Below are 19,138 nucleotides of genomic sequence, written 5' to 3'. Positions count from 1 at the left end.
GGTGGGCGTAAATCAGTTTGTGACGGACCTCAGGCCTCAGGTCCTCATCCACATCTTTTGTGTTTCTGATCATCTGATGGCATTACCACAATCTCTGAGAACATCCGTAACTCCACTAGAGCTTGAGCTAATTGCCTCCGAACAACTAGTCGAGATTGTCCCCTTGGTCACAATGGAAAAAACAGCTTTCATTTCGGTACGCATGAGGCGGACTCCTATAGTAGTACCCACAAATGGTCGTGCTCACATAGGGCGCATATGGACCACTACGACCTCCAGCAAAATGTCGCATACCTCTTTGGATGGCTACTAACCTGAAGCTGAAGAAGAAATGTCATATCGTTCCCCCGGAATGGCTCAGTGTAGGTTTGTATACAGCCTTTCTTCGCTAATTACACGCTTGGTGATGTGTCATCTTCTAGATTTTTTGCAGGAGCGGCTAACGAGAGAAACGAGTCGGCAGGAATTTAGCAAACTGCCTTTCCGTTTTGCAGAGATAGCCAAGGTCATCCTTGATGTGTTAGCAACATTTTGTTTATTTAGCGGCAATATCTGACTTTCGCCTAGTGCCTCAGATGATGTGCAGAATGCAGACAAAATAAAGTCATTACTGAAAGATCTTCGTGAAGCTCGACAAGCCAAAAGTCGCGATGGTTTACAAAAATTAGATCACAGCGAGCTCAGTGTATGTTCCACTTGGTTGTCACGACGCGTATTCCTCATTGTTATGCAGTTGCCGAACCTGTGTTCTATGGAAATCAACGAGATCCGACCTTTCTTCATACAATCCATGGGAATACTTACACAACTTTTCAGAGAGCCTTCTGCTGAGTAGTATTTGGCTTATTGTCCTCGGTCACGGAAATGCACTGGGGTATATATTATTTATTGTTACTGCGAGACCAAAGCGGTAGAGGAATGGTCTCGCAGATCGCTACAATGCAATGGCATACCAGCTAGTCTAGAGCCCGATGTACGTGAGCCGTCGCCGAATAGTGCACTAATCAAATGAGAAGATGACCATGCAACGTACATGGGATCAGTCAAGCTTATTTCTTCTCGCTGCCAATGTCGCACTTCCGCTGTCAACGGTGACTCTCGTGGGAGCCTTGGACGCCCGCCGTGGTGGCGAACCAAGACTAAATCGATTGGGAGGCAATGCACCAGTCCCGCTAACAGTGTGGACTCCTCCGGGCGTGTGAAGGGGTACGTGGTAGACTGTTGGTGACGAAGGAGCAGGCGAGCTTTCCCGACGTGCGGGATTTGGGGTGTGCGGAGCTATCAGCCCATCCGTCGCTTCACGTCTGAATGCCTTGGGAAGAAACGGAATGAGACCAAACATCGCCTTGAATAGAGATGAGTTTGAATGAGGCCCCAACGTTCGCAAGTTAGCGGTCGGCGTGTTGGGTATGCCTAAATTTTACAGGCAGTTCTGAGTGCATGGTATCAGTGAAGCATAAGGGGATGCTTACCAGATGATGATGATGTAGGCAAGGCATGATCATTCGCACTCAAACTCAAGAAGAGGAAGAGCGGGACGAGCCAAACGCAGACCCCGAAGAAAGTCGCGATATCCGAGAATCCAGGTACTGTAGAATGCGTCGGAGTACGATATAAATATGACACCTGCCTTGCTTCCCGTGTGAGGTGAGAGAAGTAGAAGAACCAAATGAAGTGATCCGAGATTGCAAAAATGCAGGATGAAATAAAGGACAAGGACGAGAGCGAGATAAGTGGCCAGGTGCTGGAGAAGTTCTGCAGGTAGACGACATGACAGACTACGGAGAAAAGCGTTTGTGCTAAGGGGAGGGAATCTAAAATGTAGAGTGCAATGTGCAGCGCTATTATCGCCTTCTCTGCACGTAAGGTAGTTGCCTTGGTTTAAAAAATAAGGTCACGAACATATGTCACCCGCTGTCCAACGATCTTTGCAAGACGTGAATGTTCCTCTATTAACTCGGAGATGTACAGCAGGCCGCTAGCTGGGACTCTAGTTAAAAAACGGCAAGCACAAAGGTGACGGGAAGTATCACAAACCAAGTGAAAGTGTCATGAATGCAAGAGCAGCGACCATAGCAGCATAACTACATTAAAAGTGACCGTTCGATTAGAGCCATTTGATATTTCGAGACGAGCCATACCTGAGATAATGCAATAATGACATGCCGCAAGGCTTCGCTCTGGGAGGGTCTGGGTGAGGGTCTATTAGGCTTGTATAAAGTCGGTTGATCGCCCAAGAAAGGGTTCCGCTGAAAGGCTTAAGTCACCACGTGGCCAATGATATGAAACGCTCACACCGCAGCCACACATAGCCTGCATCTTCCACTTTGACTTGTAGCATCTCTTCTGAACGATATTCCCTATTATCAACACCATTTCCTTGGATCAATTGAACATGAGTTACATGGAAAGTGAGCAGCCCGTATCGGTCATGAGAAATCCGTTGACACTTAGATCCAGAGACGCTGTTTCAACTGAAGGTACTTATCAGCATGTCCAACAAGAGTCCTCTTCAGATTTCTCCCTCAGTTTACCGCCAAGACCCTCAATCGTCAAGCAAAGAAAGCGCAAAAGGATGAAAATACGGAAAAAGCTCGTCTCAAGAAGGTCAATTCGCACTGCTGTGCTGTGTCAAATGCACAGTAATCTAATGGGTGACTTCAGGCGTTGCAGCAGAGAAATACTGATGGCGCTCGGATCTATGCTTCGAATGCCATTCGCAAGAAGTCCGAGGCTCTGAACTTGTTGCGACTATCTAGCCGGTTAGATGCTGTCGCCAGTCGAGTGGAGACTGCCGTCACAATGAGACAGGTTACGGGAAACATGACCTCCGTGGTCAAGGGCATGGATAAAGCAATGGATAGCATGAATCTTGAACGGGTGAGTAGAGGATATGTCCTTCGCTAATGACCACTTTCGAACGATGTCATAGATTTCGCTTGTGATGGACAAGTTCGAATCACAATTCTCCGACCTGGACGTCCAAACGTCTTACATGGAGGACGCAATATCAAGCTCAACTGCTGTATCAACTCCGCAAGATCAAGTAGACTCTCTCATGCGGCAGATGGCGGAAGAAGCCAACATAGAGTTGCAGCACGATCTCGCGTCGAAAGACCTGTCTGGTGTTCCTTCTCTGGCTACGAAAGAGAATATTGGCGAAGAAGACGATAAACTAGCAGAAAGACTGAGAGCTCTGAGACCGGCGGCATAATAATCTAATTTATTCATTGCAGGTAGATAGAGGTATTCGATTTCGTGGATTTTTGTATATCGTAGTACAGGTTGTACCTCATATTCATTACTCTTATTCTTAAGCAACCTTTTTCACTACACAGGTTCACTTGCATCTTTGTACGATCTGGTATGTGCTAGTACTGCCACTAATGGTTGTTTGGGTCGAAGGCTTTTGCCAAACATGCAAACACGTCCGAGTTGGGCTCGGAAGTCGGATACTTATTTGGAGTTTATACTTCATATGCCAGGACCGGCCAATCAGGTCCATAGCTACTCAAGTCCATTCAAATACCAGAACGCCAGGATAGTGTCTCACTGCTGACACAACAGACCGGCAAGCAGCGCTACAGACACTGTAACACGATTGTCTCAATCTATTACCTCGAAGTTCCTTCCCAGTCTACTACCTGACTCGAATGCTATGCATCTCTACTTAAGTCACAACCCTCGTACACTCTACCTGGTAACTGGATCGCACGAAGAGCGGAAAGGACGGCCGCAACGGGCTCTCGTATTTCGTGCTGCAGAAGCCAATCCAGCACAGGTGATCGTCGAGTTCCTGCCGAAGGATGAGGTCAATCTGACCAGCGCTGTGAGACTGACCAGCCGTGTCATTAAAGGCTGTCTTGGCCTGATCTCTGTTGAAAATGGTATGCTGCTTTGCATGTCTATCTGGTTCAACTTGATCGCTGTCACTGATAGATACTTTCCTCGCGGTGGTGTCCTCTGCGACGGAGGTTGGAAACACCCGCCCCTCCCACTCTCAACCTGAATCCGTGGCGAAGATTCACGAAGTTTTGTTCTACTGCCTCACCTCCCACTCATGGGATGATTTTTCTGCTTCCCAAGATACGCTTCTTAATCCAGAAAATGCAGATGCACTCATGACACGAGAGCAGCAGCAGCACTCTCAATCTACCACACCTCCTGTGTTTGAGCATCCGTGCATGCCACTCACCAAAATTCTTTCTTCTGGTTCATTCTACTATGCTCTCGATCCTGCATGGGATCTCTCATCTAGGCTTCCCGTCCGTCTGGCGAGAGATCGATCCAATGCACATGATATCGGTATATTTGATGAACGCTTCATCTGGAATGAATATATCGTCCGCAGTTTGCTTCATTTCAGAGAGAGGCTGGATCCCCTTGAAAGGGAGGAACTCGATAAGTGTCAATTTATCGTGCGCTTGTGCTCGTTTTTTTCCTTTTGAAGATTATATGTAACATGGCGAATAGATATTAGCCATACAAGGCTATGTGGGCGTCTTTACCATGGCTTTGCCCGCGCCGCCAATTAATGGAGCACCCGTTATTGCGACATTGTCATTGATTTCTCGCCTTGGGTGGAGACGAGCTGGCACTCGTTTCAATACCCGGGGTGTAGATGATGACGGGAATACTGCTAATTTTGTTGAGGTAGGCAATGAATACTGAATATAAGATTAATGCCTGATTTGCATTCGACAGACTGAAACTATCATCACCACAGATCAACATTGTGTGAGTTATACCCAAGTCCGAGGAAGTGTCCCATGTGCGTTTTCGTAGCAGGGTGTTTACACACAGTTGTTGAAACTATTTGAATTACAGTATTTTGGGAACAGCAAGGGCTCCAGACCTTCGGCCAGCGCATCCAGATTACACGACCGCACGCCTCCCAACCTGCATTTGAGCGCCACTTCGCGCATTTGATGGAGGAGTATGGCGCCGCTCATGCCATCAATCTTCTTGGTTCCAAAGAGAACGAAGCCATCTTGACTTCTGCATATGCAAAGCACCTGCAAATTGCAAGAGGCATCTGGGGTGACGAGCTCAGTATCACCCATTACGACTTCCACAATGCCGTGAGGATAGGTGGTCATGATAGTGTAATGAGGGATGTCTGGTACGTCGTGGGTCTCTTAAGAAATGAATAGTTCATAATAGTAAGACGCAGTCGTTTGGAAGGCGTTGATAATAACATGGAACGTTACGGGTTCACCATGTGTGATGCAAGCGCCGACAGTCTGATCACGGAACAAAAAGGCGTATTCAGGACGAACTGCCTTGATTGGTGAGTCGAGAAGTTCATGTCAGAGTTTTTGTGTTAAATGAGCCATAGCTTGGACCGAACAAACTTTGTACAAGATATATTCTCTCGTAAAGCCTTGGAACAATACCTCGGTCTCGTGCATCGCGAATGGTTGCAGGCTAGTGCACTCTGGATGCATCATCGGGAATTATGGGCGGAAAATGGAGACGCTCTCTCCCGTATCTATGCTGGTACTGGCGCGCTGAACACGAGCGTCACTCGGACTGGGAAGAGAACATTGGCAGGTCAGATACATGACATCAAAATATTGTTACGTCTCTGATGTACCTTGAAGGTGTTTTGTCCGATGCGACAAAGAGTGTGTCGAGAGCATACATCAATAATTTTCAAGATAAAGGCAAGCAAATCGCCATTGATATGTTTCTTGTGAGCGTTTTCTTTTGATCTTCTTTCTGAGTTATGAATACTTTTAATCAGGGCAATATGAATAACCAGCGTCAGGTGAACATTTTCGACCCAATACATGATTCAGTCGGAAAGGCACTGCAGCAGCGGTGAGTGGAGTCGGCACGTATAGTGATCTCACTGCCAATGCTGTCATAAGCTTGTCCGAGTACTCGACTACCCAGTCGTGCAGTATATTCGCAGGAACATGGAATGTCAACGGGCGGGTAAGGTGGATTATGTGTATTCTTGCCATTGTTCACCAATTCTCTTCCGCGCAGCTGCCGTCATCAGAAAGCCTGCTACCATGGCTCTTCCCGCGGGACTAGTAAGTCTGGTTCTTCATTTCGAGTCGCATTTTAATAGCATTGTCTTTCAAACAGATTTTATAGAGTATAAGCCTAGTTTGATTCAATGGCGTAACTGACAAGTTTGTAGACCCGATCTTTTTATTCTCGGCTTCCAGGAAATTGTTCAACTTACCGCACAGCAGATCGTGCAGCCAGATCCAGAAAAGAAGTAGGTGATATTTTGCTGTACGAGGAGCATGTGTCCTGACATCAGTAGGCGTATATGGGAACAGAAGGTCATGGAAACCCTTGAACGTCGACCTCAAAGAACGTGTGATTATGTGCTTCTCCGCAGTGAACAAGTGATACACGTTCACGCTCAGGTGAAGCGATACTGACGCCATCATTGCAGCTTGTCGGGACTGCAATTCTTGTCATAGTTCGTTCAGATCTGACGGCTGTTATACGGAATGTCGAAGGTGCAGCTCGAAAGGTGGGTTTTGACTACATAATCCGAGGTCCTGGCTTAAAAATCATATTAGACCGGTCTGCGGGGCATGTCCGGAAACAAGGGTGGCGTTGGAGTCCGACTGGATTATTACGATACTAGCTTCTGCTTCCTGACTGCTCACCTTGCTGCTGGGCATAGCAACATCGAAGAGCGGAATGCGGACTTTCACACAATTGTGAAAGGCTTGCACTTTCAAAAAGGAAAGACGTTGTCCAGCCATGAGTAAGCTTGATTCTCGGGAATTATGGAGCTTGACACGTATAAGCCCTCAACAGAAATATCATCTGGCTCGCAGACACAAATTACAGAATAGACCTTGACAACGAAAGCGTCCGAGCCCGGTCGGAGGCTGATGATTTTGATTCTTTGGTAGCAGCAGATCAGGTGTGCTCGACAACTAATAGACAAGTGCTTGCCCTAGATTAATCCTACGACAGTTGAGACAGGCAATCGACAACGGGGATGCATTTGCTGGATATGAGGAAGGACCCTTGCTGTTCCGTCCCACTTATAAGTACGACCTGGGCACCGATAACTATGATACCAGTGAGAAGATGCGCATTCCGGCTTGGACTGGTAAGCGGTTGTGACGTTCAGAGGATGCATTCGCGCGAATAACACATCTCGCAGACAGAATTTTGTTCAAAGGTCGATTTGATCTAGCGGTATACTCCCGGGCTGAATTGAAAGGCTCGGACCACCGTCCAGGCAAGTTCTTTTGTGGTCATAGTCATTACGCGTAATTGATTGCTTGTACCAAGTTTTTGCACTTTTTAGAAGCGAGGTGCGAATCATAGATGTCGCAAAGAGGGCCACACTATCTCGGCTGCTCCTGGAAAACACACTGTCGGCTACTCCAGGCGAGAAACTTGATGAAAAACTTGCGTCTTTGGTACTCGCCGATGACTATTCTGAATGTTTGTATTGTGTTAGCTAAGATATTCGCGAGGCTCATATTTTACCAGTGCCCCCACCTAGCGCGGATGACGACGCATGGTGGAACAGACCTGGTAAGCATGTCGCAACATTGGCTCACATGCTCTGACACGTTTTCAGAACATCCAAAAGGCATCTTTCCTATCTCGATAGCTCACCTCCTGGAATCAAATGCAACCAACCCTTTTGACTCACCAGAGGAATCTCCCTTTTCATCCTCACCATCGTCCTCCGACGAAGAATTATATTCACATGCAATGGGATTGCAATCTCCGATCACACCTGTTCGCAAACCTCCTCCACCTCCGCCACGCTCCCGGTATACCGATGTGTGATACAGAGCTTAGATTAATTATATGGTTGGCATGGTCGTATAGGTCAACAATAAATTAATGAATGGAAGGAGTACAAGACTGCAGCACGGACATATCAAATCAGACCTTGCTTTTTCAGGTCCTCGTAAGTCTTCCTATTATAAACATTGCCCTCATCGTCCTCAAGTTCTTCCATTGTTTCCTGCTCGAAAATCTCATGTCGTCCCTCTTGCTTCAACTTTTCTGCCACTAAATAAAATTTCAACAGATATTATCTTTGAAAATGAAAGCACTTACGTGAGAGAGCATCTTCAATGCGAGTGATTTCGTGAAAATGTTTCGTGTTCGGCAAGCCCAAAGCTCGCATGCCGAAAGCGTGCCGTGATTCCTTCATGATAAGTGATCAGCTTAACACTATCAAATCAAAGCAAGGCTGCATACTTGGAAGTGTCGATCAAAATTTTTCCTGGTGCAGGGTTGTAAGCTTTCGTACCGCTATCCTGGAAATCAGAAGTTACTACCTTCCCATGTACACGTGGTCAGAGCATATTTCGCAGCGATATTCCACTCCAAGGCCGTGAAGCTTGTAAAGCCAGTATGGAATTGGCTTGCCGTCCCAGCCAAGCGGAAGTTTCAAGGGATTGTAGATCCTCTCTTCTTCCTCTTCTTCAGCCGCAGCATCGCCGGATGTATTGGTGGGAGCCGGAGGAGGTTTTGATTGCTCAAGCAGTTCTTGTTCACGTTCGCGCGCTGTGAGGGAAAAGCGACGTTCCACATTGGATTTCGTCTCGCTGATAGTGGGAACTAGTACCACAAGAAGGGATGTGGAAAGATACGTTAGCAACGCGGAGCTCCGAAGTCTGGATTTCAAAAATTGAACATTACTCGCTGGTTGCGCGGTAATGTTTTGTGTGCCATTTGGATTTTGCGGAGGTGTTTCAGAAACGGCCTGCTTGGCAATTGCTTTCATATGTTTCTTGGAGGTCAAGTGGGCATCATAAACGGTCTTCTTTGAATAGCTTTTCTGACCTGGGCAATGCTAACGTGAACACACGCGATTCGTTAAGATAAATGACTTAACTGACAAGCAGAGCACCAGATTCCCTCTCCTGGGCCGTCCACATTCGCTGATCGCTTGGCGGTTTTATTTTCATCCCAATCGACAAACTCGCCATCGTCCCATTTTTGGGAAAATTCGACTTCAGGCTTCCTGATATTTTGTTTGAATATCTACAAGCGGCTGTGTCCGTTTTACAAAGGACAGGAGATAATCATGCAAGTGTTGAATGTACCTGGAAAAGGAGTGAGGGTGGCTCATGCCGGAATATCCACCAGCTTACACCTCGTAATCTTTCGTTGCCCTAGCTTCCCTCGGAAGCTCGCTGTGCAGTAAACCGTTTTGAGCAGCAAGTAAGATATCAAGATATTGAAGGTAAGGCAGTCGTTTTGAAATGTTCTTCAAGTTGTTGTACGCGGTGTGATTTGCGTACAAATCAAGATACTTTCCATATGCTTCTTCACCAGAGAAAAGCAAAGATATGGCTGAAAACAAAAGGTGAAACAATGCAAAGTTAAGACGGCTGTGAACGCACGGTCTTCCTCCTCGTAATCATCATCCACCCCATCTTGATTACCCTCCTCCAAGATGGCAGCGAGCTCCATGTCGAAGCCTCCTGCTACAGCATCAGGATACTTGTTGTAGTGATCCTGAACCTTCACCAACCGCGCATAGAATTCAGAAAGGTCATTCTGCGCTGCTGCTGGAGCGCTAAGTGAAGCTATCTCAGCCTTCCGCGCATCTTCATCAAGGTAAGAGTTGTGCAAGGCTGTTACACGCGACGAAATGCGATCCAAGACCTGAGCTGCTTTGTGTTCTGTTTGAATCCTGATTTCATGAGTCGGTTGATTTCTTGAGAGCAGTGAGTAGAGAGCAGATTCGTATCTTTCTATCTCCTCGTGTGTCTGACGCTGTGTTTCGATGATGGAGTCCATGTCGCCCAAGACTACACTTACTGGAAAGTTCAAGTTGGGTTGTATTTTCAATCTCCGATCTTTTCACCACCTCACCCATCTTCATAGGTCAACATGTCTGGCATCAATCCTGGAGACGAGGTAAGTTTGTCAAACAGCCCAGAGAAGGGCAAAATAAATCGCATGTTTGTGCATGGTCTGACTTATCTCATAGAAACTTGTATTTGAGTCCTCCGAAGCAGTCTCGGTTGTGTCGACCTTTGACGACCTCAACTTGAAGGAGGACCTTCTTCGTGGCATATATGCGTATAGTAAGTTTATTTCCTCTCTGCAGTGTCGCAAGTGCCCAAGTTTGTGTACAGACTTCGAGAAACCGTCTGCTATACAGCAGCGAGCCATTCTCCCAATAACACAGGGTCGCGATGTTATCGCACAAGCACAGTCTGGAACCGGTAAAACCGCCACATTCTCCATATCTATTTTGCAGTCTATCGATGTCTCTGTTCGCGAAACACAGGCTCTGGTGTTATCGCCTACGCGCGAACTGGCAACCCAGATTCAGTCAGTGGTTCTCGCTCTTGGTGACTATATGAATGTCCAGTGTCATGCTTGCATTGGAGGTACATCCATTGGCGAGGACATCCGAAAGTTGGAATACGGTCAACACGTGGTGTCAGGAACCCCTGGCCGTGTTTTCGACATGATTCGCCGCCGTGCTTTGCGGACGCGCAACATTAAAATGCTGGTTCTTGATGAAGCAGACGAGCTGCTCAATAAGGGGTTCAAGGATCAAATATATGACGTATACCGTTATCTTCCCCCAGCTACTCAAGTTGTCCTACTGAGTGCAACACTGCCTTACGACGTGTTGGAGATGACGACAAAATTCATGACCGATCCCATTCGTATCCTCGTCAAGCGTGATGAGTTGACGCTAGAAGGGATCAAACAATTTTTCGTTGCTGTAGAAAAAGAGGACTGGAAATTCGACACGCTGTGTGATCTGTACGACACACTTACCATCACACAAGCTGTCATTTTCTGCAACACCCGGCGCAAGGTATGCCTCCGAACAAATTCTTATTCAAAGTAGCTTATTGGTTGAAATAGGTTGATTGGCTGACCGAAAAGATGCGTGCGGCAAACTTCACTGTGTCATCGATGCACGGTGAAATGGTTCAGAAGGAAAGAGATGCTATCATGGCGGAATTCCGCGGTGGCACATCGTGCGTAATTTTTTTTGGCTTGCTTGAATTTGAAAATGTTTAGATCTCTACTGCAGTCGCGTGCTCATCACGACAGATGTTTGGGCCCGAGGGATTGATGTCCAACAAGTTTCCCTTGTCATCAACTATGATCTCCCCGCGTAATTGATTTTGCCTCATTTTTTTTTTCAATCTACTGACTGAGCTGCCGCCTCACTCAGCAATCGTGAGAATTACATACATCGCATTGGGCGCTCAGGTCGTTTTGGCCGGAAAGGTGTTGCCATTAACGTACGTCATGCCCTCCATCACGCCCGCTTGATGTTCTCATGTATAATTCGTTAGTTTGTGACTGTTGACGACGTGCGTATCCTGCGCGACATCGGTATGTCGTTTTCATCTTTACCTTATCATCTCCATCGCTCACTCCACCCTAGAACAATTTTACAGCACACAAATTGTACGTTGGCCCCTCAGTCGTTGCTTCATGCTGTCTTCATTGCTGATAATTCAATTCACAAGGACGAAATGCCGGTCAATGCTGCGGAGCTTATTTAGGCGTGATATAGCAGACTGCAGCCAAGTTAGTACTTGCATTGAGCGCGGATGATATTCAATGGTCTGCATATTTGTACTTTATGACGTTTTATTTTTTTTTGCATTCGTCCTTAGTTGTTGTATCCCTTCTCGTCGACTGGTATCCCACCAATTTGTATGGTCGTCACTAAAAGGCCATGTCGTCTTCGATTCCAGTACACATTCGTGTGATTGTATGCCTGGCATTCCCATCGTCACTGTTCCAGGAAATGAATAGGAATACTATGCGCTCGTCTGCATTCCATCGATTGTAGGCAATAGTTCCTTAGTCAGTAACTTAACTTGAGTATATTAACGGGCTGGCGGTATCTGATTTGTTTCCGCTCTTGGTCGGATCTAGTCTCTTATTCTTTGCTGTCATTCTTCGCTGTGTATGACCAGTCTCTTGGCGGTTTCAAATAGGGCTTGTGTTGTTTTCTGAATCCCCAGCATTAATTAGCCATATCCGACGTAAACTTGAATTCGGAGTACTCCGAGTGGTCTTCTTGAGCACGGTATCACGCTGCTTGCCAGTAACAACGCCCGTCTGGAATATTTTTGGTGGTAAGCTTGCACCAGATAATTGAAATTTTTCGAACAAGCAGGTTGCAAGGGCGCATGTCTTTCATAATGGTACGTCTAATTACATTAACCCCCCGCAACGTGAGTGATGTGTTGCGTGTGCACAGTTCTATGGCTGAATGCGAGGATCAATTTCATTCAGTGCAGTTGCACGTCTGCGACAATATTTGTTTGCCAATAAAGTCCTTCCTGGAGAAACCCGAATTCAGAGAAGTTGGAGCATGCCTGTTCAGTGCGCATGTCAGTACAAGTCTAATCTCGCCGCATGCGAAGCTGCTTTCCCCATGATCGGACTGATGTAATCATGATGTTGAACAGATGAACGTCGGACATAACCTACTAATTTTACGGACTCGTGCGATGAGATAGCAGACAATCGTGACTGCTGGCTCCAATACATCATTCTTCCACTGGAAAAGGTACCTGGTATCAATCCTCATGGCCCCCTTAGGACGGTTGGTGTACAACTCTAGAACCAGGGTCTAGGGGTGATGGTGTCAATAGTGGTCTAGGTGAATCATTTGAAAAAAAAAAAACGGAGGGTGAGGTCGTGAGGGTTTATGTAATGAAACGGTAAATTATGCGTGTGCCGCGTTACTAGTAACACTATCTTCGAGTTCTATTGATGTGGCCTCTACGGGACCTACAGACAATGCAACGATTGCATGCTTCGACGTTCTGAAGTTCTAACGCGACAAATTACAGGCACGACTCATCGAAGATCAAATTGTTGAGATACCAAGATTCTTGGAAGCGCACGTTCAGGGGACCATCGGGGAGTTAAACGCGTGGCGGCAAAATTGACTTGCACTTTCCAAGTGCTGCTATAAGCAGTGTGCTTTAGTTAACCAGTGAAGAAATATGGACACGAAGACAATGTCATGCCGACGCAAAGCCACCGGACCACTGTTTGGGACCAAGCGGCGACGGGATAAAATGCTAGTCATGGTGACCGTGCATTCACCTCTTCACGCCTGAGAGAGGACAGTTGGCCGTAGTATGTCATCTGTACCTTCAATGGTTATATTACACGTTTCTGAGCAAAGACTTTTCGAGCGCAGAAGACTGCAGGGACGCGGCGGTGCGACAATCGCACGGTCTATGACGTTTAACCTGCCACAAGCAAGAAATGGTTCAAAATTATGGGAATCGTTTGGAGGCCGAGGTCATGCATCTTGAGAGCGAACGGGTGTTGGCCCGATGGGAGAAACTATCACAGACACCGAAGAGCTATGAATCATGTGGCAACATGATCAAATTCCACTGACTTACCATGTAAACTTGAATAAGCTGATCCAATGAAGCAGCCAGAAAATTTGGTCATGAGGCCAACAATAATATCATGCCGGCACAAGTCGACCACTATTTTGCGGACCAATCATGAGCATGGTAGATTGCGCGTACTTATTTCATCAGCTAGCCGCGATGCGATAATAATATGGATGTTCGTGGGACATATATACTTCGCCGCAATTTACGCCCGAGCTTGACTCGGAGCGGGGCGGTCCACCGTGTCCTCGTGTCGTTGAAATGAAATAAAATGTGAGCCGCACCGGTGACCAAAAAAAAAGAGAAAAAACAGGAACTTTAGTGCGGCTGTACATGGCAAACTTGAATATTCTGGAGAATTGTGCGGCCGAGAAGATCTTGGACCACACGCGCAAAAATCACCACGTCGCTGGTAGCAGATATTTGAGTAAATCACTATAGCCAGAATTGATCATCACAGGCCTACAGGATGCCATGTGTCGAGTATTGGTTGGGTATTGATGTTACACCTGACCAGTCACCACAACGCCATAGAAGGTCAAGAATATATTGGGTACACATACAAACAAACAGTGGAGCAGAGTACTTCAAATACAATCCCTAGATTGTCCCAAATAACTTCGGATCATGAAGATAGATACTCGATAATGACTACTAACCAGCTCATTGACTGCTCCGTGTTTGGATAGTCCGCAAGGACTATACTGTTTCTGTGAGTGATGACAACGCTTCTCAAATCGATATGAAAGTCATCTTTCAGCGCTGAGGAAGCCTCACACCATTCCATTTGCGAAAAGGCCGGAGCCCCGCAACTACATCACAAGTTGGTCAAACATACTGCGGTGTCATGAGCAAATTTGGCGGATCAAGCTTATCTTGGAGAAGTTGATCTGAGCTGCACTTCGGAACGAAGATGAGGATAATAGAGTTGGTGGGAGCGCGGACTGCATTCGCAATAACCAATTATGAGGCACTGTTGACATGGCGCTATCGGTGATAGCATGACAGCTCAAAGCCACGTTCACCGACGACGTACGTCAAGCCGTAAAGGTACTCACTCAGTTTGCCTCCGGGCCGAAAGGGGTAACTTGGGCTATAGCAACGTTTCAGTGCTGAAAGTTTTCTACAAGAATTTGTGGACCATTATCTGGGAATGAACGCCGTTTTGAGTTCGCCCTACGTCTGCAGAAGAAGAAAAGGTATGCTGTTCCGGTTCCTCCGCGCGCAATCATCCGCACTTCTTGATGGATTATCAAATTCGTTGTCCTATAATGTGCGTGACATTGACGCTCATGTGTTTATCGACAAGGGTCAGGGTGCACATTTGGTTTGAGTTACTGATTACTTACTCATCAGTCGTGCGACCACTGCGGGATTGCCATTTCCATAGCTGTTTGTCTTCACCGCTAGACGGATGCCGAGAATGGATTCTTGGTCTTCCCCATGTCGGCCTCATTTACTTGTCGTGTAAACGGTGAGAGAATTATCTCGTTAGAATGGCCCTGATTTTAGGTATAAAAGACATACATATCGAAAAGCTACAGAATCATATCTCGATCATTATGTGTTACTGGAGAAGGTACGTAGCCACTTGTTTGGCTGCAGCCACCGTCACGTCACTGACTCGCTGTCCTGTAGAGTGCGCAACTATTACAAAGGGTATGATCATATTCAGTGGCCAGAATGCTTGAGTTCATCTTCTTTCATAGCTGTGGGCACTCCATAAATCTGGTACGATTCTTGTTAGCTTCGCAAGTGCTGAATTCAGCCAATACGTCACCTTGTGCAGCCCGACGAGGAGGTCAGAAGCCAGTAACTTTTTTGTTCGCCATCTTACCAGGTGCCTAGATCAAGTGTGACCTCAGAAACTGCAAATTCAGCCCCAAGCATTCATCGGCATGTATACCGCCACAGTGCACTAAGGCGTGCTGGCAGTAGTAAGTCTTCATATCGCTGAATTCCAGACACCCGCTAACTTGCAATGATATAGTCGCCAATACCCCCAGCAGTATGGTATGCCAACAAGTCAACTTGCATTGACTCTAAGCTAAAATCCGCTGCTTTCAGCACCACAGATTGACAAGAAGTGCCCCAAATGTAGTATACGCGGCTGAGCATTCTTTATGGCAATCATCTCGAATTGACTTGATACAAACCGACGTCACCTGACAAATTTAACGTATTGCGATAAAAAAAAAATACATGAGCTGAACACATGAGTGAGCGTGAATATGCAACAATAAGTTCAAGATGGGCTCAATCATCCACAATGTTATGCTTCTTCTTCAACTGTGCCAACTCTTCCTCTCTTCGGGCTAGATCGGCTTTAGCGGCGGCAGCATCCTGCTTGGCTGGCATATGATATAGAACAACAATATATCGCTCTTGCAGATGGAAACCATTCAAATGTTCAAGTGCATTTTTTGCCTATGTTAACGGGGATTAGATAAAACGAACCTGTCAGGAAAGAGGGAAACGTACATCCATAACATCATCGAATACGACGAAGGCGGTTCCTTTCGTCTTTTGTTCATCCCCTATGCGTATCTGCCTGATGCTGCCATATCGTCCGAAGAGGTCATACAAGTCTTCCCCAGTAATCTGGTAGTTGAGATTTTTGACGAAGAGTATACGATTAGCACCTGGTGGCAATTTTGACTGTGAAAAGTTCAGTTATACTGATGAAGGTAACTTTGCGGTGCAGCTCACAGTCGGTCTCGGGGCAGCCATGGTGGTTTGTATTGACCAAACTCGATAGTTACGTAATATTTCAATGTTTGATCTCCTCGCGGAGTTATATAAAGTAGGTTCAAACACTGGCAAAATTATTGTCCAAGCTACTAGATGAGTCCACGGGAGTCCGCGCATTTTTGGCAAAATGTTTATTACTCCACATTGCACAAACAAACAAAATTAATTCTTTGACGGTTCCATAGCGTGACATCGAAAGTACAACGTCACCTTGCTTTGCAAGGTCATACCCGTGAATTCTGTGAATCGTCCACTCGAACAAACACCGGCAATTTCCTATTCACTTCCACCAGCTGACAAAGATGCGTCGGAGTGCCCAAAGCAAGGTCATCGCCGGGAACGGCGCCTAGTCTGCTGGTTTATTTTTCGAAAATCGATGTGTTGAGTCCAGCGGAGAGTTACGACGCAGAAAGGTGCATTTTCCGTAGAGTTCGCGCACTTCGTCACACTATGTTACACGTCTGCCGCAATGCCTTTTCACGCTCCGCAGAGTCCGCACCATTTGAACAGCGTGTCACGCTGTGTATGTAATCAAAACTCCGCAATGCCGAAATGCGGCACAATACGCCGCTTCATTTTGCGACTTCACAACACGCTATTCAAACGGTGCGGACTCTGCGGAGCGTGAAAAGGCATCGCGGCAGACGTGTAACATAGTGTGACGAAGTGCGCGAACTCTACGGAAAATGCACTTTTCTGCGTGGTAACTCTCCGCTGGACTCAACACATCGATTTTCGAAAAATAAATTAGCAGACGTTGTACTTTCGATGTCACGCTATCGAACCATCAAAAAATTAATTTTGTTTGTTTGTGCAATGTGGAGTAATAAACATTTTGCCAAAAATGCGCGGACTCCCGTGGACATCTAGTATGGCTGGGCGATCATGTTCATTACACAGTTTGCACGCAACTGTGATAGTTTCTCAGAGGTCGGAGCAGGTGTAATTCTTCCGCCCGGGATAGAAAGTGGAGTAGGCTCTTGTATGACATCAGAATCCTACGACAAGAACACGCATGCAAGATGATAATGCTCCTAGGAAAAAAAGCTGGTCAACCTGTGATCCACCGATCAGAAAAGAACTGTGTGGAAACACGGGCATACTGAATCATGAGGGTAAGTGGTTCTGTCTTCGAGGCAGGAGATAGGATTTGATAGCTACTCGCCATGTACATTCTATGAAGTCACCGATGACAGACAGAGGACGCATCAAGTTGAAAACGATCTCGTCAGTCGTTCGACTGGTGTACATTCCCCCACCCCTCTCACGCAAACAACCGTTGCAGCTGCTGTATCTATTGCGTCTGGAATGGTGCACTTGATGTCCTCTGCATTGGGGCATGGACAATCAGCCGGTCTCTTGACACACATTAGGGTACTTGGGCACAGGTATTGAGAACACGAGACTAAAAGAATCAAGAGTTAGTGATTCTCAGAGGCAGAATATTATGGGTCCGGATACTGACGAGCTTCTGAATGCGCCATCCATTGAGAGTTACCAGAAGGTCCGGGTCCTCTCTGTTGTTGTTGTTGTTGCTGCTGCTGCTGCTGGGAATGCCCAAACATCTGATCAAAAAAATTGAATTGTCCGCTCGCCAGCGGGAGGGAAGCTGCTAGAAGCAAGACCAAGCTGCGCAGTTGCATAGTAGTCATTGAATTGGTGGTTCGCGGTCTTGCTGTCCAAGAGGTTAGACGTGTCGATTGCCACGTGCACCTGGCACGCTTAAGTCACGGCAATAAGTTTATCCACCGACTAGTGCCTCAGACTCCAGAGTACCGTCTAGTCAGAAAGAACATAACAAATTAGACTTGGATTAAACCGACAAATCAAAGGTCATGGGTTGAACCACATGTTGTTCTAGCAACCGGCGTTACAGTGTCAAATATATGTAACTGACAATGTGCAGATAGTCATCAGATATCTCATAAATACCATGTGAATGATGTATGGGCCAACCAAGTGTCAAAAGAGAAGACAGACGGAAGATAGGAGAAGATAGGTTGTGTAAATCCAATAGACCTTCCCACAGGGGTTTCCAAAACCCCCTCCCATGTCTCTATGTTGGAAACGTAGCTGTCGCGGGTTATGTTCAAGACACCAGAGGAGTGATAACCCCATTCATGCAGTGCCTGCTAGCCGTGATACTAGACAGTTGATAGGATTGCTCTCGTGTAGTAGATCGATCTGAGCGAAACGATTTGTCTATCAGAGAGGACCGTGTCAAAGAGGCCTTCTTGGCTTTCTTTCGAGGGGGAATATTCTCTTTAGTGATCTCCCTTTCAGAGAGGACTTCTTCAGAACTACTAGGCCACGAGTCTTCATTATCAGAAGATGGACTGGTTCGTCGCGATGGTGTAAGAGATATGTGCGGATCTTGATACGTGTCAAAGCCAGGATAATGCACTGACTGACGGTCATAAGGCTGCGGCATTTCGCGAAGAATTGCCATTGAGGCAGCGCCAGATTCAGCGTCGCGTTGGGATGACTGGAGGCGAGACGAGCGACGGAGGCTAAGTGCAGATGCCGAGTTGTCTCCTGAGGCACTGGTTGAACGTATCAACTTTGGCGAAGGTCTCCTCGGCGTTCGTCTATTCCTCGAGCTTCCCTGGGTGGCACCAGCACATTGTGCGGATGATGTCAATGCTATCGACGAATCGTGGGAGGCTCTGACATCACTTCCAGAATATGGAATGTGAAATTGCAATGGAGACAGGGCAGCTTCACCAGGTAGGAGAATGCCTTCTGAGTGCAGAATGCGGCGCTTAGCCGGGCTAAAAATTGTGGATTTTGAAGGCGAAAGAGGGCGTTTAGCTGGTTTAGCAATGATGGGAATTGGATTGGCGCCGCTAGGTAAAAAATGCGCAAGTGGGAGTTCTTGCAGAGGACCAGTACGAGCCATTGAAATTGTAGAGAGCGTTCAAGAAGAAAACAAGCAATGTTGAAATGATGTACTTGATATGATTGATAGGCAATGATAGCGGATGGTTGGCGGATGGCGTCAGAGGCGCGCGAAGGGCCGG

The 19,138-nt window shown here is 46.7% G+C and overlaps 9 protein-coding genes across 9 annotated transcripts; 4 read left to right on the top strand and 5 right to left on the bottom strand.

The window, feature by feature from the left end:
- Positions 1-27: 27 nt before the first annotated feature.
- On the top strand, positions 28-937 carry EDB93DRAFT_128009 (uncharacterized protein). Its single transcript, XM_041454439.1, has 5 exons — positions 28-196; positions 252-366; positions 423-519; positions 568-685; positions 734-937. The coding sequence occupies exons 1-5, from the start codon at positions 77-79 to the stop codon at positions 833-835; spliced, it is 552 nt and encodes a 183-aa protein (XP_041310140.1). The 5' UTR covers positions 28-76; the 3' UTR covers positions 836-937.
- A 102-nt stretch (positions 938-1,039) lies between these two features.
- EDB93DRAFT_1080625 (transmembrane adaptor Erv26-domain-containing protein) lies at positions 1,040-2,164 on the bottom strand (the record flags this gene model as incomplete). The annotated part of the gene is made up of 5 exons (XM_041445552.1): positions 1,040-1,413; positions 1,473-1,851; positions 1,903-1,982; positions 2,038-2,084; positions 2,142-2,164. 5 exons carry the CDS (start codon positions 2,162-2,164, stop codon positions 1,040-1,042), a joined length of 903 nt encoding a protein of 300 aa, XP_041310139.1.
- A 132-nt stretch (positions 2,165-2,296) lies between these two features.
- On the top strand, positions 2,297-3,425 carry EDB93DRAFT_1130625 (Snf7 family). The gene is made up of 5 exons (XM_041448933.1): positions 2,297-2,411; positions 2,461-2,480; positions 2,530-2,607; positions 2,665-2,880; positions 2,933-3,425. The coding sequence occupies exons 1-5, from the start codon at positions 2,396-2,398 to the stop codon at positions 3,212-3,214; spliced, it is 612 nt and encodes a 203-aa protein (XP_041310138.1). The 5' UTR covers positions 2,297-2,395; the 3' UTR covers positions 3,215-3,425.
- A 233-nt stretch (positions 3,426-3,658) lies between these two features.
- On the top strand, positions 3,659-7,785 carry EDB93DRAFT_1239297 (phosphoinositide polyphosphatase; the record flags this gene model as incomplete). Its single annotated transcript, XM_041451619.1, has 19 exons — positions 3,659-3,887; positions 3,940-4,418; positions 4,474-4,653; positions 4,705-4,771; positions 4,828-5,122; positions 5,174-5,290; positions 5,339-5,553; positions 5,604-5,695; positions 5,747-5,823; positions 5,874-5,945; positions 6,152-6,232; positions 6,278-6,365; positions 6,546-6,736; positions 6,790-6,898; positions 6,952-7,090; positions 7,145-7,222; positions 7,276-7,431; positions 7,480-7,524; positions 7,571-7,785. The coding sequence occupies 19 exons, from the start codon at positions 3,659-3,661 to the stop codon at positions 7,783-7,785; spliced, it is 2,925 nt and encodes a 974-aa protein (XP_041310137.1).
- Positions 7,786-7,832: 47 nt separating this feature from the next.
- EDB93DRAFT_1266158 (uncharacterized protein) lies at positions 7,833-9,756 on the bottom strand (the record flags this gene model as incomplete). The annotated part of the gene is made up of 8 exons (XM_041454254.1): positions 7,833-8,013; positions 8,062-8,152; positions 8,206-8,230; positions 8,286-8,793; positions 8,850-8,970; positions 8,999-9,056; positions 9,105-9,306; positions 9,357-9,756. 8 exons carry the CDS (start codon positions 9,754-9,756, stop codon positions 7,880-7,882), a joined length of 1,539 nt encoding a protein of 512 aa, XP_041310136.1. The 3' UTR covers positions 7,833-7,879.
- Positions 9,757-9,815: 59 nt separating this feature from the next.
- EDB93DRAFT_1222764 (P-loop containing nucleoside triphosphate hydrolase protein) lies at positions 9,816-11,921 on the top strand. The gene is made up of 9 exons (XM_041451165.1): positions 9,816-9,876; positions 9,950-10,046; positions 10,098-10,795; positions 10,846-10,961; positions 11,018-11,101; positions 11,162-11,231; positions 11,286-11,325; positions 11,378-11,400; positions 11,463-11,921. The coding sequence occupies exons 1-9, from the start codon at positions 9,850-9,852 to the stop codon at positions 11,496-11,498; spliced, it is 1,191 nt and encodes a 396-aa protein (XP_041310135.1). The 5' UTR covers positions 9,816-9,849; the 3' UTR covers positions 11,499-11,921.
- A 3,702-nt stretch (positions 11,922-15,623) lies between these two features.
- On the bottom strand, positions 15,624-16,097 carry EDB93DRAFT_1101986 (uncharacterized protein; the record flags this gene model as incomplete). The annotated part of the gene is made up of 3 exons (XM_041447162.1): positions 15,624-15,794; positions 15,849-16,025; positions 16,077-16,097. 3 exons carry the CDS (start codon positions 16,095-16,097, stop codon positions 15,624-15,626), a joined length of 369 nt encoding a protein of 122 aa, XP_041310134.1.
- An 802-nt stretch (positions 16,098-16,899) lies between these two features.
- Positions 16,900-17,894, bottom strand: EDB93DRAFT_1202220 (uncharacterized protein). Its single transcript, XM_041450955.1, has 2 exons — positions 17,584-17,894; positions 16,900-17,523 (listed from the first exon to the last, which is right to left on the bottom strand). Exons 1-2 carry the CDS (start codon positions 17,768-17,770, stop codon positions 17,327-17,329), a joined length of 384 nt encoding a protein of 127 aa, XP_041310133.1. The 5' UTR covers positions 17,771-17,894; the 3' UTR covers positions 16,900-17,326.
- On the bottom strand, positions 17,884-19,138 carry EDB93DRAFT_1130601 (uncharacterized protein). Its single transcript, XM_041448932.1, has one exon. The coding sequence runs from the start codon at positions 19,015-19,017 to the stop codon at positions 18,208-18,210; it is 810 nt and encodes a 269-aa protein (XP_041310132.1). The 5' UTR covers positions 19,018-19,138; the 3' UTR covers positions 17,884-18,207.

Source organism: Suillus bovinus (assembly GCF_016758785.1).
Source record: "Suillus bovinus strain UH-Sbo-P2 chromosome Unknown EDB93scaffold_12, whole genome shotgun sequence".
NCBI lineage: Eukaryota > Fungi > Basidiomycota > Agaricomycetes > Boletales > Suillaceae > Suillus > Suillus bovinus.
Note: the sequence above shows the minus strand (reverse complement) of the source record. Positions and strands in the feature narration are given on the sequence as shown.

Bases quoted from the DNA above. Each gene is read 5' to 3' on its own strand.
- EDB93DRAFT_128009 (XM_041454439.1), top strand. From the start codon at position 77: ATGGCATTACCACAATCTCTGAGAACATCCGTAACTCCACTAGAGCTT. The intron at 197-251 runs GTACGCATGAGG...GTGCTCACATAG, and splicing joins AAAAAACAGCTTTCATTTCG to GGCGCATATGGACCACTACG. The intron at 520-567 runs GTTAGCAACATT...ACTTTCGCCTAG, and splicing joins GCCAAGGTCATCCTTGATGT to TGCCTCAGATGATGTGCAGA.
- EDB93DRAFT_1202220 (XM_041450955.1), bottom strand. From the start codon at position 17,770: ATGACTACTATGCAACTGCGCAGCTTGGTCTTGCTTCTAGCAGCTTCC. The intron at 17,524-17,583 runs GTCAGTATCCGG...TGATTCTTTTAG, and splicing joins GATGGCGCATTCAGAAGCTC to TCTCGTGTTCTCAATACCTG.
- EDB93DRAFT_1130601 (XM_041448932.1), bottom strand. From the start codon at position 19,017: ATGGCTCGTACTGGTCCTCTGCAAGAACTCCCACTTGCGCATTTTTTA.
- EDB93DRAFT_1222764 (XM_041451165.1), top strand. From the start codon at position 9,850: ATGTCTGGCATCAATCCTGGAGACGAG. The intron at 11,232-11,285 runs GTACGTCATGCC...ATAATTCGTTAG, and splicing joins GGAAAGGTGTTGCCATTAAC to TTTGTGACTGTTGACGACGT. The intron at 11,401-11,462 runs GTACGTTGGCCC...TCAATTCACAAG, and splicing joins AATTTTACAGCACACAAATT to GACGAAATGCCGGTCAATGC.
- EDB93DRAFT_1130625 (XM_041448933.1), top strand. The intron at 2,481-2,529 runs GTACTTATCAGC...TTTCTCCCTCAG, and splicing joins AGACGCTGTTTCAACTGAAG to TTTACCGCCAAGACCCTCAA. The intron at 2,881-2,932 runs GTGAGTAGAGGA...ACGATGTCATAG, and splicing joins ATAGCATGAATCTTGAACGG to ATTTCGCTTGTGATGGACAA.